Source organism: Microtus oregoni, unplaced genomic scaffold (genome assembly GCF_018167655.1).
Source record: "Microtus oregoni isolate MIOR12 unplaced genomic scaffold, Mior012 000022F_ref0000154, whole genome shotgun sequence".
Lineage (NCBI taxonomy): Eukaryota > Metazoa > Chordata > Mammalia > Rodentia > Cricetidae > Microtus > Microtus oregoni.
In genome coordinates this window covers 16,061,969-16,078,008 of record NW_024543081.1, presented here as the reverse complement: position 1 = coordinate 16,078,008, position 16,040 = coordinate 16,061,969, and the positions used below count along the sequence as shown (strand labels likewise).

The 16,040-nt window shown below is 45.3% G+C and overlaps 1 protein-coding gene across 20 annotated transcripts in view; it reads right to left on the bottom strand.

Moving 5' to 3' along the window:
• The window catches only part of Rbfox2 (RNA binding fox-1 homolog 2), a 238,930-nt gene extending 224,438 nt beyond the window's left edge, over positions 1 to 14,492 (bottom strand). For 13 of the 20 annotated variants that reach the window (XM_041671947.1, XM_041671952.1, XM_041671957.1 and 10 more), the window contains exon 1: positions 13,997 to 14,469. In XM_041671947.1, coding sequence (XP_041527881.1) covers positions 13,997 to 14,176 — 180 coding nt within the window. In that variant the 5' untranslated portion in view covers positions 14,177 to 14,469. Of the gene's footprint in view, positions 1 to 13,996 lie in introns of all 20 variants that reach the window. The other 7 variants (XM_041671953.1, XM_041671955.1, XM_041671960.1 and 4 more) reach the window with 6 other exon arrangements.
• Positions 14,493 to 16,040: the final 1,548 nt, after the last annotated feature.

The following is a 16,040-nucleotide window of genomic DNA, read 5'->3' as shown; positions in this document are numbered from 1 at the left end:
TTATTTATTTATTTATTTGTTTGTTTTTTGAGATAGGGATTCGCTGTAGTTTTAGATCCTAGCTCTTGTAAACCAGGCTGGCCTCGAACTCAGAGATCTGCCTAGCAGTACCTTTAAAAAAAAAGATTGATTGATTGATTATGTATAGAGTGCTTTGCCTGCATGTATGCCTGCACACCAGAAGAGGGAACTAGATCTCATTCTAGATGGTTGTGAGCCACCATGTGGTTGCTGGGAATTGAATTCAGGATCTCTGGGAGAGCAGCCAATACCCTTAATCTCTGAGCATCTCTCCAGCCCCTAGCAGTACCTCTTTACTTTCCCTCAGGCCTTAGTTACGCAGAACCCACACTCTAGGAAAGAACATCAACCTGGGGCCTTCCAAAAACAGGTGTTACATGCAGTGAATGGCAATTATGGTTGCTGAGATGCGAACATCTACTACCAATTAAACCTTTTCCCACAGCTCAACACCGAATTACACTACATGGCAGTGACATTCAATCAAAATAAGCCTGGGTATCTGAGAGATGTCTGATCTACAAAAGATGCCATATGAAATAAAACCACTGCAGTGAGACTGCAAGTGCAGTGACTCAAGGCAGATCCTGAGGACCATGAGGAACCAGCTCAATGACAAATGGGCTATCTAACACACAGCTTGCTCTACTAGTACAGAGACAGGCAACCCGAAACAGCTGGTTGGGAAGGGAGAAAGCTGATGCTACTTGTCTTTTACTCCAACAACTCTCTGGATATCAACAGTCAAGGATAAAGGTGCAATTTAGGTCTCTGGCCTTGTGCTTCTACTTCCAGAAAAAAAAAAAAAAAACAAAAACATGGAACCAAATAAAGTCCAGGACTAATCACTCATTCACACTAGACACACAGATATGGTTATCTGAAAAGACCAAAACAAAACCATCTCAATTCTAGAAAGCTAACAAATAGATGGGGGGAAGGGTAGTCAAACTGGCAGAAGAGTATGCCCAAAAAGAGAAAAGAAGCAATCAAACAGAGTTGAGGATTAGTCCTATGTTAGCGTTGTCAGGAAATATATAGGAACTGTCTGTTGTGGAGAAGCCACAATCACCACCGCAACAGTTACCCCAGTAGAGAACAGAAAGCTGGCAGAAGGCAGACTTTCTACTCCTTAATCTCTGTGTATTCTGAATAGTAACCATGTGGATATACTGTAGGTTTATCAGGATGGCGGCATTCACCTTCAGTCTCATCACTCAGTGGGCAGAGGCAGGCAGATCTCTTGAATTTGAGGTCAACCTGGTCAATATAATGAATTCCAGGCCAGCCAGGGCTACAAAATGAGACCTTGTCCCAAAAATAAATTATTAAGTACATGAACTATTCCCCCTAACTAAGCCAAGGGCTGGGAAAAGCTACCTTCCAAACCTTTGGTCTTAATGGTTTTATTTTGCCTTTTATGATCAATCTCCTAACTGATGTGCTGTTAGTTCATCATTCAATCAACAATTAGAAATGAGATAATTCTGAGACAAAACAACAAAACCAGCCCATCAGACACACCACAACCAGTGATCTCATGTAGCTTCCCACAAATCTAAACCACAGGAAACCAAGATAAACACACAAAGCCCTGACATAAGACTTGGTAAGACCCAAGCTGTATCCAAATAACATAGGAAAAAAACTGGGTTTCAGTGCTGCCTTCAAGTTCTACACTAAAGCAACATCACTGGAAATGTTTTTGAGACAGGCTTGGTGGACACACCCTTGATCACAGCACTTGGGAACCTGAAGGAGGGAGAAATGCTTTCAATATTAAATCATGTGGCATTCAAGGACAAAGAAGTACCTATTGCTCCATTTTTAATCTGTCATGCCAGTAATTCCTATGGAACAACAAAACTTAAAAGGCCTTGATAGGGCTGGAGAGATGGCTCAGAGGTTAAGAGCATTGCCTGCTCTTCCAAAGGTCCTGAGTTCAATTCCCAGCAACCACATGGTGGCTCACAACCATCTGTAATGAGGTCTGGTGCCCTCTTCTGGCCTGCAGGCATACACACAGACAGAATATTGTATACATAATAAATAAATAAAATAAATTAAAAAAAAAAAGGCCTTGATAAAGAGCCTCTAGATTGGCAAAGGACTCTCAGTTTGTCTCTCCCTAGTCCTACCTTTTAGGACTGCGCTATAGAGACTGGCTAAGGCCTGTGGGGAAGCCTTTTACAAACACACCAAGTTTCATAACCACTACATGCAACTTTAGGAAGCATACATGCTTCAGATTCAGGGATGTGAGCATTGAGAGATGTCTAGAGATACACACAGTTTGATCTGTTTTCAATAAACATTTGGTAAGTTATGACTATTCCCTGGCACTGGAAACTGCATACGTGGCACAGGGGAGAAGCTCAGTCACCAGCTAAGGGCTGTGTAAGGCCCATTCTAGTCTTGTAATCGGGGACTGAGAAGAGCATCCCACACCTGAAACCGTGGCAGAACACTCACATTGTCATAGTAAAAGCATTTACACTCTAGTAGAGCAAATGAAAAATATAGGATCTACTACACAGCAGAAAAAAATGACATCTTGAAATCTGCGGGCAAATGGATGGATCTAGAAACATCATATTGAGTGAGGTAGCCCAGACCTAGAAAGACAAATGTCATATGTACTCACTCATAAGTGGGTTTTAGACATAAAGAGAAAAAAAAAACATCCTACAATTCACAATCCCAGAGAACCTAGACAACAAAGAGGACCCTAAGATAGGCATACATGGATCTATTATACATGGGAAGTAGAAAAAGCCAAGATCTCCTGAGCAAATTGGAAGCATGGGGACCGGATCATGGAGGAGTGTAGAAGTGGAGGGGAGAGGATGGGAGGGGAGTGGACAAAAATATATAGCTCAATAAAAAAAAGAAAAAGAAAATGTAGGATTCCAAAAACAAATGTTGACTACAGTGTGCTCACATCTGGGGCAGATGGGACTCACCAGGAGAGGGAGGCATTTCATTTCATGTTCTGTTTATAAAATCAGGAATCAGGAATTAACTTAGAAGTAGAAACCCTGGGCACAAATCCAGACTTCGTTAAGCCAGTTTGGAAACCCTGTATAAGACTTCACATCCACCACTGGGCAGTGGTGATGCACATCTTTAAATCCCAGCACTCAGGAGGCAGAGGGAGAGGCAGAGGCAAAAGGATCTCTGTGAGCTCAAGGCCAGCCTGATCTTCAGAGCAATCTCCAAGACAGCCAGAAACCTATCTCAAAAAAAAAAAAAAAAACAAAAAAACCTGCAATCTGCTTTGAAATGTACAGTATGGCAGTTCTATCTTTTTAACTCTAATTCCCAGAGTGATCTGCCTTTTTAAAAAATGATATTTATTATGTTTCTCAAAGATCAACAGAATACAGTTTTGGATACTCTAATTTAAACAATTTGCTTTGCTTAAAACATGTTAAACTAGATAAATTGTTTAGGCTTGATCAAGCTCTGGAAAGATACTGTTAAATCAAGTTAAGTTTTTACTAACTGTCTAAACTAACACTAAAGTTAAAATCCAAATAAAGTAAATGAGCCTACAACTAAACCCAAGGATATCAAGGAATGCTTAAAATAGGCTTTCCATGGCTAAAAGGCAAAGCCTAGTGTGACGTAAGTAAACATGAGACACAAACACACAGACACGCACAGGGTCATCTATCATCACAGCATTTTTAGCCAGTTGACAAAAATCATTAATGGTCCTGATAAGCACCTTTCTGAGTGACTACCATCCCACACAGTAACAGGAGTCTGAAGGCAGGTTGTGCCCAAGAAACCAAGTGATCACTAATACTGTAAAACAAGCAACTCAAAGCCAAATTGCTTTTGTTTTGCTTTGTTAGTTTTTCAAGACAGGATTTCTCTGTGTAACAGTCCTGGCTGTCTTGGAACTCGCTTTGTAGACCAGGCTGGCCTCAGACTCACTGAGATCCGCCTGCCTCTGCCTCCCAAGTGCTTGTGCTAGAACTAATGGCGTGCGCCACCACTGCCGGTCAAGGCCAAATTGTTAGAGCAAAATGACCTATTTAACATGTTAGGAAGCAGCTACAGACCTATGCACAGAAGGGAGCCAAAAGATATCTACAATGAGCAATGAGTAATATGAGCCAGAGGTAATCAAAATGTTAGTATCTAGAGCAAGGATGTAATCATCCTTTGCTTGTGTTACTTCCAATTGGGATCAGGAAAAAAAAAATCAAGGCAGCCTGAAAGAAAAATAAACAGAATGTCCCCTTTAAATGTGATAAATGGCGGGCTGGAGAGATGGCTCAGCGGTTAAGAGCATTGTCTGCTCTTCCAAAGGTCCTGAGTTCAATTCCCAGCAACCACATGGTGGCTCACAACCATCTGTAATGAGGTCTGGTGCCCTCTTCTGGCCTTCAGGCATACATGCAGACAGGATATTGTATACATAATAAATAAATAATTTTTAAAAAAATGTGATAAATGCCAAGAATGGTGGTGCACACCTTTAGTCCTAGAACTTGGGAGGCAGAGGCAGGCGGATCTCTGAAAGTCTGAGGACAGTCTGGTCTACACAGTGAGTTCCAGGACAGCCAGGGCTAGAGAGATACCCCATATCAAAAACAAACAAATAAACAAAAAAAATATGCCTGGAATAAAGCCTAATACCCAAAGCAAAAGTGCTTTTCCTCAACAAAAGAGAAAACAAGGAAGCAGCCTCTATATGGGAAAGACCTCATATACAAGAATGTTATTGGGGACTTGGGTCCTTTAAAAAGGAAGGAACCTATGTGTACGATTTAACACACCCATCTTAAAAACTCAGCTTCCTCCCTTGGAAAAGCAGGTTCTTAATGCTATCAGCCAACCACTATCTTTGATAATTCAAGAATATTACCAACTTTGTGATGGTGTTTACCATGGATACTCATGAAATCATAAAATTTCTAGATGCCACACAGTGCAAGACACGACAAAAGGAAGAGGTGCTGTAGCTGTTCTCCCTCTTCCTCTTAGAACCTGCTGCATCCACTCAGAAGCTAAAAAGCCAGGAAACACGTAGCATGACCACTAGCCCTCAAGAAGCCTCTATTATACTAACCAGGGAAGTCTGGAAGATGAAAAGCAAGCCAGAGTTATAAAGGAACGAGTAGCTCCAAGTGAAAACAGAGAACAAGGGTCAGAAGAAAATGTGTGTAAAATTCTTCTATGAATCTACCTCCAAAGCTGAGATTTAAAGAAATGTGCCAAGCTTCCTCATTTTCAAACATACACAACATGAGTGATCTAAAAGACAAACATGCAGGTAGGCATGGTGGTACACTCAGGAGGCAGAAGCAGGTGGATCTCTGTGAGTCAGAGGCCAGCCTAGTCTACATAGAGAGTTCTAGGACAACCAGAGCTGCTACACTAGCCCAAAAAGGGGGGGGGGTATATAAAATGTTTCCACTTACTAATCTTCCTGGACCCCTTACAGTATCTAATGAAACTGATGAGGTAATCTTGTGGCAACTGTTGCCATACAACTCAACCACAGCCCTCCACACTCTCTGGGCAGCATGGTAAAAGGCAAGTCAACAGGCTGCTCCACTGAGCCTGACATGTTACTTCTAAATGCCCTTCTCACTGGTGTGGCTCCTGTTTTCCTTGACACACTATTACAAAGGAGCTTTTACACATACACACGTGCAGTCAATTAACATCTGAGTACAGGAAACCAAATATCAGGTTGCCATGCCCACCTGACACATTTGGCTGTTCAACTCCACCCCAGCTTCTGTTCTGAGAAAGTCTTTTCTCACCTTTAACCCTATACCAATGGAGAGATCCAGTAACACACAGAGCATGCAACACCCAGCTGTTCACAGGAGCTGCAAGGCAGACACTAAGGGCCAGACCCTCAGGGAAAATCTGGGGAAACTATTAAAGCCATCTGTGATCCACAACTGAGAAACAGAAGAAAAATCTTCACTTCTACAAGAACAGTTCCTTGGCCACTTGGGGCAGGTACAGGTACAGTCTTATGGACCCCTAAGAATTTCACAGGCTAGGCAGGAGAGGAGGTGTGGACATTTGATCAAATGTTAAATCTAGAAAGTCCTATAACAGGGGCTGAGGAGATGGCTGGGGGGAGGGAGGTAAAGTGCTTGCCACACAAGTGTGAGGACTGGAGTTCAGATCTCTAGAACCCAAATAAATGTCAGTGGGAGTGGAAGCCAGCCTATGATCTGAGTGAAAGGGAGGCAGAAATGGGGAACTGGACCCCAACAAGTTCATTAGCTAGGCTAGCAGAAAAGGCAAGCTCAAGGTTCAGCAGAAGACCTACCTATACAAGATGTAAGTATATAAGAGGGACAGCGATCATGGGAGACAACAGACAGTTTCAGGCTTCCAAACCCACATGTGCGCCATACACACACATGCAAACACACATACACATGTGCATACAAAGCACACACATATGCATACCAAAAGAAAATAGAAAAAACCAACTAACAAAACTATAAACATGGTAGATAGAAGTAGTCAGGAGACATCCGGGAACAATTAACACTCTGGGAAGTCTTAAATACTGGGCCTTACAAATAAGGGGTAAGGAGGCAGAGGCAGAGGTAGAGAAAAGAGGCAGGGGTTTCCTGAAAAAGAAACAGAAACAAAGTGGAGGCCTTGGTGTTCTCAGAAACTACAAGTCTCTGTATATGGACATGGAGGTTGAGTGCAGAAAAAAAAGGGGCTTGAAGGCTAAACAGGAGAATGGACATGATTCTGAGGAAAGCACGGTTCCAACAATATTTTGAGCAGAGTTAACAGTAGATCTGCTTCTGGGGAGTCACTCCAATCAACAGTCTGAAGCTGGTTTGAATAACTGAGAAAAGAGGTTCCCCTGTTCAATTCCACAAATCCAAGCCACAACAAAACAAACAAGACAGAAATCAATCTACTTAATGCAACATAGTTATTCAACAAACTTTAAAGATTTGAAACATGTTTTCACTAATCCTGTATCCCAGGTCCTCTGGAAGAACAACAACCAACCTGTCACCCACCTCCCAGGAAGGCTCCCTGGATTCTACAGACTAGCTACATTACCCTCAACCCCAGCAAGAACCAAGATATTTCAGTAGCCTTCACTTCTTACAAAGAATGAAGCTCCCCCCCAACACACACAGACAGACACATACACACACACACACACACCTTAATGCCAGGTTCATTCTCTTCCTCCTCCTGAATATAGAGCAATGAGGTTTCCCAGTTTGACACACAGCTCATCTCTAAGTCCCCAACTCTGGCACTTAATCAATCAGAAGCACATTAACCACTCTATGCTGATCAAGCAGTAAGCAGGAACTTACTGAGTGCTGTACAGCAGGATATAAGGAGAGCTGGGAATCAACGTTTAGCACTGATAGGCACTTTAAATAATCTCAGTTACTCATTGTAGCAGCTCATAAGCATTAACTCTCCCAGGTCACAGATACACGGGAAAGCACTCAGGACCTTGCCAAGGGATGGTAAGTGGAGAAGCCAGGACTCAAATCCAAACAGGGGAGACTCCAGGGGTGTTTACCACACCACCAGTAAAATATATTGATAACAAATGTTTAGACAGCCAGCTTGGTAATAACAGGCTCTCCCCTTTTAAAGGAGGAGGGAACCCTTTAAAGTCTCAGATAAGGGATCACCCAGAAAAAAACAGGCAATTAGATGATAACAAATGTAATCCCCAAATGGTGCTAAAAGGATGACTCCCAAACATTAATAATCAAAAACGTTCAGGCTTAGGAACTAAAGAGATGACTCACAGGGTAAGAGCACTTGCTACTCCCATTCCCAGTCCCCATATTGTGGCCCGAATTCCAGGAGACACAACAGGCACATGTGCTACACATACATGCGCACAGGCAAACAAACATTCATATACATAATGTAAAATAAACAAATCTAAAAAAATTATTTTTTTAACGTTCAGGTTCAAATAATCAAAGCAACTTAGCCATACTACAGAGAAATGTACCCTCCACACACACTGCCCTCAGGGTCCCTAAGATAATATGTAGGGGGTGGGGAAGAAACACCCTGCTGCTCCCTTGCTCTCTCAGTTGATTTCCCAAACCATTTTGCCAATCCAAATTATAGAAATATGCGCAGGATTCACATGGCAGTTCTGATCCGCTTTGTCCCAATCCTGGCTCAAGCAGCTTTGCACTACCCTAACTGGATCAGCATCGGCCAATGGGCTTATTCAAGCTGATCTGTGATGGATTAGATAATGAAACCTTAGCCATGTAAGCTGCCTGCTCCGACTGGGGCGGCAGGGAAAAAGAATAAGAAACTCAATACTGCTAGGGGCCACCTAAACACGGCAAGCACTCGCCATGCCTCGCTCCATCTGCCCGGCTCATGCTCCAGGGGCTGCCATCTCATGCCCACCATCTCTACAGTTCTCTCCCTCTTGTCTCTACTTGAAGTTTAAGTGTGCACCAGAATAAAGACGTTTATGATGTTGTGTTCGCAAACATATAGCAAAAATTCAAACAAATCCGCTCACTAAACAATTGTTTCTGCAATTAAAGCCCAACAGCTACTAAAGGCCTGAGACATCACTGGCGCATCACCATGCATGTTTACAGTAAGGCTTCTGCCCTGCTTTCCCCTCATCCTGTAATCCTGAGGCCTGTCCGCACTAGTCTGCTTCACAATAACATGAAAGTTCAATCTCTAGTTAACTCAGGTTATGTTCAGATGTCAGTGAGATAGGGAAAAGACTGACAAGCTGGCTGGGAGACGAGAGGAAGCTAAGACACGATCCCCTCAGCCTGAGTTACCCAGAAGAATAACTCTACCTGTGACTCAAATACATCCCCAGGTTTACATTCTGGGCTGCCAAGTCATACATGAAAGGAAATTTTTCAAAAGCAAAACAAAACAAAAATAAAAAACTCAGTGATTTTTTTTTCCCCTTGACCATGCCTCACTTTTCTCCACCTGAATGAGTCCTCAAACTTCAGTAGATGCCCTAGCTCCCAAAGTGACAGCATTTGGAGATGGAGACTCCGGAATGTATTAGGATTTGATGAGGGCATGAGGGTGGGGTCACTGAGGTAAGTATCATTGCATAGCTCTGGCTCTCTCTACCCTTGATGCACTCAGTGAGCAAAGACCACCTTGGCAGATAGCCAGAAGGCACTATTTGCAAGCCCCGAAGCAGACCCTCACTGGGTCCCAAACCTCTGGCTGGCACCGTCTTGGACTTCCACAACTGTCAGATAAAAATGTCTGTTGTCGCAGCCTAAGAAAACTAAGGCAGAGAGAAGTAAGGTTTAAGTCACTTACATGAGATACTATCCACAAAATTACTTGTAAGAAAAGCATGTTATTGAGTAACTTTACTGAGAGTAGCACAATGCCCAGCTTCAGAACCAAAAACCCAAGCGAGGGTCCAAACACATACCCACCTAGAAGGAATCAACCCAGAAACGAGCAAATAGAAAGATCCACGACTTCAGTGGACACCAAATTCACACACAGGATACCTGGGAGCCCTCCCAAGACCAGAAAGAGCCTCCCTACTACTAGAGTCACTAAGACATGAGCTACACCTGAGGGCCAGGATCTGCATGTAGTCCTAACTACTCAAGAGACTGACTTCAGAAGACAGCAGGCCTGCCTAGGCCACAGAAAGTCTGAGGCCAGCCCAAGCAGAGTAATAGATACTATCACAAAATATAGAGTAAAAACAGGACTGGGAATGTAGCTCAATGGTAAAATGCTTGCCAAGCATGATCAAGGGTTTGCTCTCCAGTACTGGAAAAACAAAAAAAGAAAAAAAAGCACGCAACTCTCACAGACTACAGATGAAGCTCAGTGGTAGGGCAAGTAAGTACCAGCCATATATGAGGCCCTAGGTTCACTCCCAATGTGTATGCACTTATATGCACACCACATTTGTACACCACAGTTGTTCACACTGCTGGACTCACTCAGCTACTCTAGATTGATGACTATGGTCAGAAGCAGTTACTAAGCCGCAAAATCATCACATAGCAAATTTCCACTGCCATAAAGACTTTTGCTGAAGGTTATAAGTAATAATTAAGAAACATCTTACCCTATACTAGAGCCAAATTCCTAGAAGGTTACATAAAATCACAATTCTTGATGATTCAATTGTTTGCAATGACTAGAAAGGATGACCCAAAGAATTCCTTGGTGTGCTTGGTAAAACCTCCACGTCTCCTTATCAGCCTTGCTAGAAGTGAGAGGATGGGCTGACCTCTATTCATGCCACACACTCAGCTTTCCAGTAAGGACAGGAACTATTTCCGGGCCCCATTTTTTTTAAAGAATTTTTTTAAAATTTTTATTTATTTATTATATATACTGTATTCTGCACCAGATCTCATTACAGATGGTTGTGAGCCCCCATGTAGTTGCTGGGAATTGAACTCAGGACCTTCGGAGAAACAGGCAGTGCTCCTAACCTCTGAGCCATCTCTCCAGCCCTCCAGGCCCCAATTTTAATAGCCACATTTCTCACCCATGCTTCAATTTCACACCAATCCCATCTCTTTCCTCCAACTCCACAGTCCAGGTTTCTCTATTTCCCTACTCTTCCCCAGGCTAAGTAGCCTCTTCTCCCCTCATGGGGCTTCTGTGTACTGGTCTAGAGAACACTGTCTTCCTCTCTCCCCAGAGTTCCTCCTGAACTGAAGGTTTATAGCACAAGCCCAGACTCTGGAGCCCCAGAATTCCACTTTGGAAATAATGATGTCCAAAAGTTAGTGGGCCAATCCAACAAGACTCAGTCTTGGAACCTAGTTTAGGATTGTAGTTCCATTAAGTAAGTAGAATTAACTCAGTCAACTACTGCATTCTGGGGGGGAGGGGGGGAGTTAATCCTTTGCACTCTAGGGCACTGAGTAATTTTATGATGGTCCCTTTACTCAGGAATCTCATGATTAATTTAATCCCTAGGTTATTTTTAAGTGGTAAATTTCAGCTTCAACTTAACAGACATTCAACGTTTATTATAAACTCAGGTATTATGAAGAATAAACAAAGGAAACACAATTTCTGCCTTGTAAACGCTTACAGTTTAAGGAAGTGGGCACAAAAAGCCTCTGATGACAATAAAAGATGAAACTTAAGTACGTATAAATATACCAGCAGGCAAAAACAGAGTCTGATTAGTGCCAATTATGCTGTAGGTAAGTCTTCAAAGACCAAGTATGACTTCAGAAAGACTCCAGCTGTCTTTCAGATATGAGAAAAATATACACTCCTAGAGAAAGCCATACACTAAAATGCCTGTATGACAATAAGGTACTTACATAGAGCCTCCAGGCCCGTCTAAAGTGCTGCTGTTATCTCCTGACAAGGCCTGTACCTGCTCCTTCTGTCCCACCTACACTGGCCTCCTGTGCAGCACACCAAGCTGCTTCTCTCCCAGTGTCTCAGCCCTCTGGGTTCCTCTTCCCTAAACCACTGAATGGCCTCAATCCTCTTCCCTAAAACCTCTGAATGAACCACATCTTCATTTCAAAGGTCACCTATAGAGAGACCTTCCTGCACTACCTCTAAAGTTGTCTGTTTCTCTGCTCAATTTTCTCACAAGCTAACAAAAACTGCTGATATGTCTCTTTCCATGGGCTATTCAATAAAAGTAGGATTTCTTTATATATCCTCTAGTGTTAAAACAGTGCCAAAACACCGCCACTCAGGAGGCAAAGGCAGGAAAATCTCCAAATTCAAAGCTAGCCTGGTGTACACAGCAAGCTCCAAGACAGTCAGGACTAGATAGAGAGATGCAGCCTCAAAAACAAAACAAACAAACAAAACAGTGCCTAAGAGTGTCACAACTGCTGGGTAAACACTAAAGAATTACACACCCACTTTTTGTTTAACTTTTCATTCATTTGTCTCCCTGCCCCAATCACATGCACAGTTAGGAAAGGAAACTTGGCTTATGTTTTTTAAGAAGGCAACCTAGAAATCATTTTATACAAACACTTTTCTAAATAAAAAAACAGAGGTCCCAAAAAGTGGGTTTTCCCCAGGATAATAGAGCTAGTTAAAAACAGAGGGAGGACTAAGTCAATGATGGTATTAATACCTGTATGAAGTGGCGCAAAAACTACAATAATGAGCTGGGTGTGGTGGTACTCGTCTGTTATCTCAGAAATCTACTAGTAGAAGCAGGAAGGTCAGGAGTCCAGGGGTTCAAGGTCACCCTCAGCTACCACAAGGAGTTCAAGACCAACCTAGGCTACAAATAAGGCCCTGTCTCAAAAACAGGGAAAAGTAAAGAATATCCATAAATATACAGAGTAAAATAATTCTTCCAAAGGACTTAATTCACCCTTCCTCTGAACATCCCAAAGTCCCTATGCATTACTCCATTCCCAAGAATCACTACCCTTAGCCAATGTAAAAGCAGTCAGCAAATAACAGACCCCAGGCAAAAGAATGTGAAAGCAAAGAGAACTATTAACTAAGACTAACACAGAGAAAGTGACCACACTGTGTGTACTCCTATGTGTACACACACCAAGTGAATATGCCCACCCACGGCCTCTCTGTCATCCAGTGCTAACACACCTCACTTTGTCTCCCCATTCTTCTGAGGCTCTGAGATTGACCTCACAATCCCTCTGCCTGACAGACTTCTTCAACAGGAAATAAAAGCCAGCAAACAAAAGAATTCAAAAATAAACACCAAGGGAGTCTTTTTTAACCAACAGAGGTAGGTAAGAGGGTGGATTCTGCAAAGCAGACAAGAGGCACACAGCAAACATGCCAGGCTTTAAGTACAGCTCCTTCGCTGCCACAGGAAGTCAGGCAGAGCATGGGAAGTCTTTGAGCACTGCAGAGATTCCCAAGAGTGGTGTAATAGGGAGAGCACAGGAATTAGAACCAGCTAACTGGGTGGCTTTAGTCAAGCCACTGTCTGCTCTGGACTTCTAATTCCCTATCTATAAAAAAGGAGGTTGTTAAAACATGCTGGAACTTGAGCACACCCTTTCCCACCACACACACACACAAAAAAAGCAAAGTACTGACTTCACTGAAAGTGCACATAAGCCATTCTGCATAACTCTTCCAAGTCTATTAGACTGAGAACTCCTGGCAGAAAAGAAGATGGGTATCTCTGGCCCCTTCCATCTCAAACATTCTATGGTTCTAAAAGAATTTAACAGCATCCCATTGCTGCTGGGTGAGCCCCTCCATATCATAGCTAATATTTTCTAAACAGAGACTAAATCCTAAAGCCTATAAAGGATTCATACCCTTCCTCAAACTAAGTCAACCCCTCATCAGTCAGCTTACCCTTGAGGCCACAACTCAGAAACCAGTCTCCTAACAACCCTATAAATTTTATTTTCTACCCCGGGACACTAAGGAACTCGTCCTACGAATAAAGAATGCAACGGGTAAAGCATGCCTGCTGGTGTCCCTCTTCAGACTTACTAACATGCTGCACAAAATTAATGAGACTGAGCAACACGGTCCCTCCACACTACCAAACTCCGCGGACTTCTCGGGACTCCACAAGCTAAGCCACATCCCCTTCAGGCTCTCTCCAGGAGTTAGTCGGCTGGCTTTTCAGTCTGTCCTCCACATGCCGCTCCCCTCTCCCCATCCCAATGTGCCCAGAGTAAACCAAAAGGCGCCCCCTTCTCGGGAGCTTGCCCACTAGCTTCCACCGCTCTCGACTCGGCCCAACAGTTCTCCTCTGGACAAACAGATCCAGGACGCCCCAACTTCTCGAGGAACTGGGGACGGGCTTAAGAAACAGACTGCATCCCAATCCTGATCAATCTCCCAACTCCAAAAGGAAAACCCCACTCCCTCGCGCTGCCTCCGGGGCCCCTTTATGGGCGCAGCCCCTGCACCGGGCCCCAAGCCCACTCTCTAGCCAGGCCCACCCGGCGCCCCAAGGCCCGAGCCCGCAGCGGCCCGCCGTAACCGGGCGCCCGTCCCGCGCGGTCACCTGCATCCCGCCGTCGGCCGCCTCCTCGGTGCGCGGCCGCTTGCTCACGCCGGGCTCGGGTCCGTCTGGCCCCGCTCCGGGCACCGGCAGTTCCAGCTCCGACTCCCGCTTCATGCCCCGGGCAGCGGCACCGGGCCCAAGCTGAGGCGGCTGCTGCTGCGGCTGGCCGCCTTCCGCCATCCGCCCGCGCCCCCTTCGCCTCCGGGAGCCGGGCGACCCGCGACAGGCCACCTCCCCCTGGGCCTAGGAGCCGACAGTCGCGACAAGCGGGCGCGCGCCGGCCCCGCCCCCCGCGTGCGTGCGTGCGTGCGCGCCGGCCCGGAGTCCCGCTTCGGCTTCGGCTTCGGTACCGCTCCGACTCAGGCTTCGGCTGCGGCTCCGGTTTCTGCTCCGGCTTCGCGCCGGCCGGCCGCTCGCTCACTCGCTCAGACCTGCGTGCGCCGCTCCCTCGGTCCCTTGGTCCTTCGGTCCCGCGCTCCCTCACCACTCGCCGGCTGCGCGAGGAAGGGGGCGGCCCGGGCTCCCGGCGTGGGGAGGGCTGTTTATTTGGGAGGAGGAGGAGCGCGAAGCCGCAGGCACCTCACTGGTCGGGATCCTCAATCCCGCCACTGTGGCAGCGCCGGGAAGGCGGGGAGAGAGAAAGGACGGAGCGAGGGAGGGACCTGGATGTGTGGGACTCGGGCCGCCCGCGCGAGAGGAGGCTGTGGCGAGGGGGCGTGGCTACGCCCCTCGGCAATGCCGCCGCCTCCGCGCGGGCAGCCCGCGGGAGGTCGGGAAGGGATCGGAAAAGCTCGGGAATCTCCGGGATGCTCAGGGAGGCTTGGAGAGGGAAGGGTCCGCCTCTTTTAGGGCGGCGGCCGGAGGGAGGAGCTTGAAGGGCCTGAGTACGGGGCTGCCGCTCTGGCTAGTTGTATTAGTTGTGCGAAGTGGTGACCCGATCGATCGATCCCTGACTGTCTGAGATTTAGGGGAACAGTGGGGCACTCGGCGAGAGGAGAGTCTCTTTGCCTGCTCCTCTCCCTCCCAAAAACTGGGAAGTTCAGGGATGAAGGCTCCCATATATACTTTTCTGAGAAATTTTGCTATGAATAGAATGATCGCATTCCTGATTATCTTAATGATGCCTGATGTTTATTAGAGCTTTATGGTTTACACAATGCATTCACGGACCCGTTTTGAGCCTGCTAATAAAAAGAGCATACTTTCAGTCTGGGTGGATGAACCTGAATTTGCTCGTGTCCTGGAGCAGAAACGTGGTCCATCCAGCATTCTCTTGTTTTCACTGCTTGCTGCCTGAGTAGCCCTTCACTGCTTATCATCTTCATGCAGTTAGGTCTGTCCAGTAGGTTTTCTCTGCCTGGTTGTAAATGGATACTGAATCTGCCTCTCTGGGTCCCATACTATCACACGTACGTTGTCAGGGAATGTTGCACAATAGCATAAATTCTAGCCTTTCCCTCGCTTGCTACTTTAAACAAGTTAGTTTTTCTCTTTGGATCCCAACTGCAGTATCTGTAAAATAGTCGTTTGGGTCAGTGGTTCCCAACCAGGGGAGGGTTGGTGCCTTTCCAACACCTCCTATTTCCTTATTTGCTGTTTGATAAATTTTCTTTTACACAAATGGAGGCTGCTGCTAGCATCTAGTGAATATCTAGTGAATAGAGGCTGGGTATGTTGTTCAAGACTTTACTGTGCTTAGGACAGTCCCCACAGGAGAGAGCTGTCCAAATCAGAATGTCAATAGTTCAGAGATTGGGAAACCCCGGGTTGGATGATTTCTAAGGTCACTTGCAACAGCTATGACTTGGCCTTTAAACTTGAACTAAGCCCCTAAAAATGGACCGAGTGGTGAAGATCTCTGCTGCAGAGTCAGACCAGCCCAGTGAGGCCTGATGTGCAGGCTAATTGGGAAAGACTGCCTTGAAGCTGAGCTTTCCTAATGAGCACACTGTATGTTTCTAGGCAGCAATAGCTCAGCCGTTTACAAGTCTTGACACCTTATGGAAGGGAGCCAATTAGTGACTCTTGTCCCTCTGCTTCTACA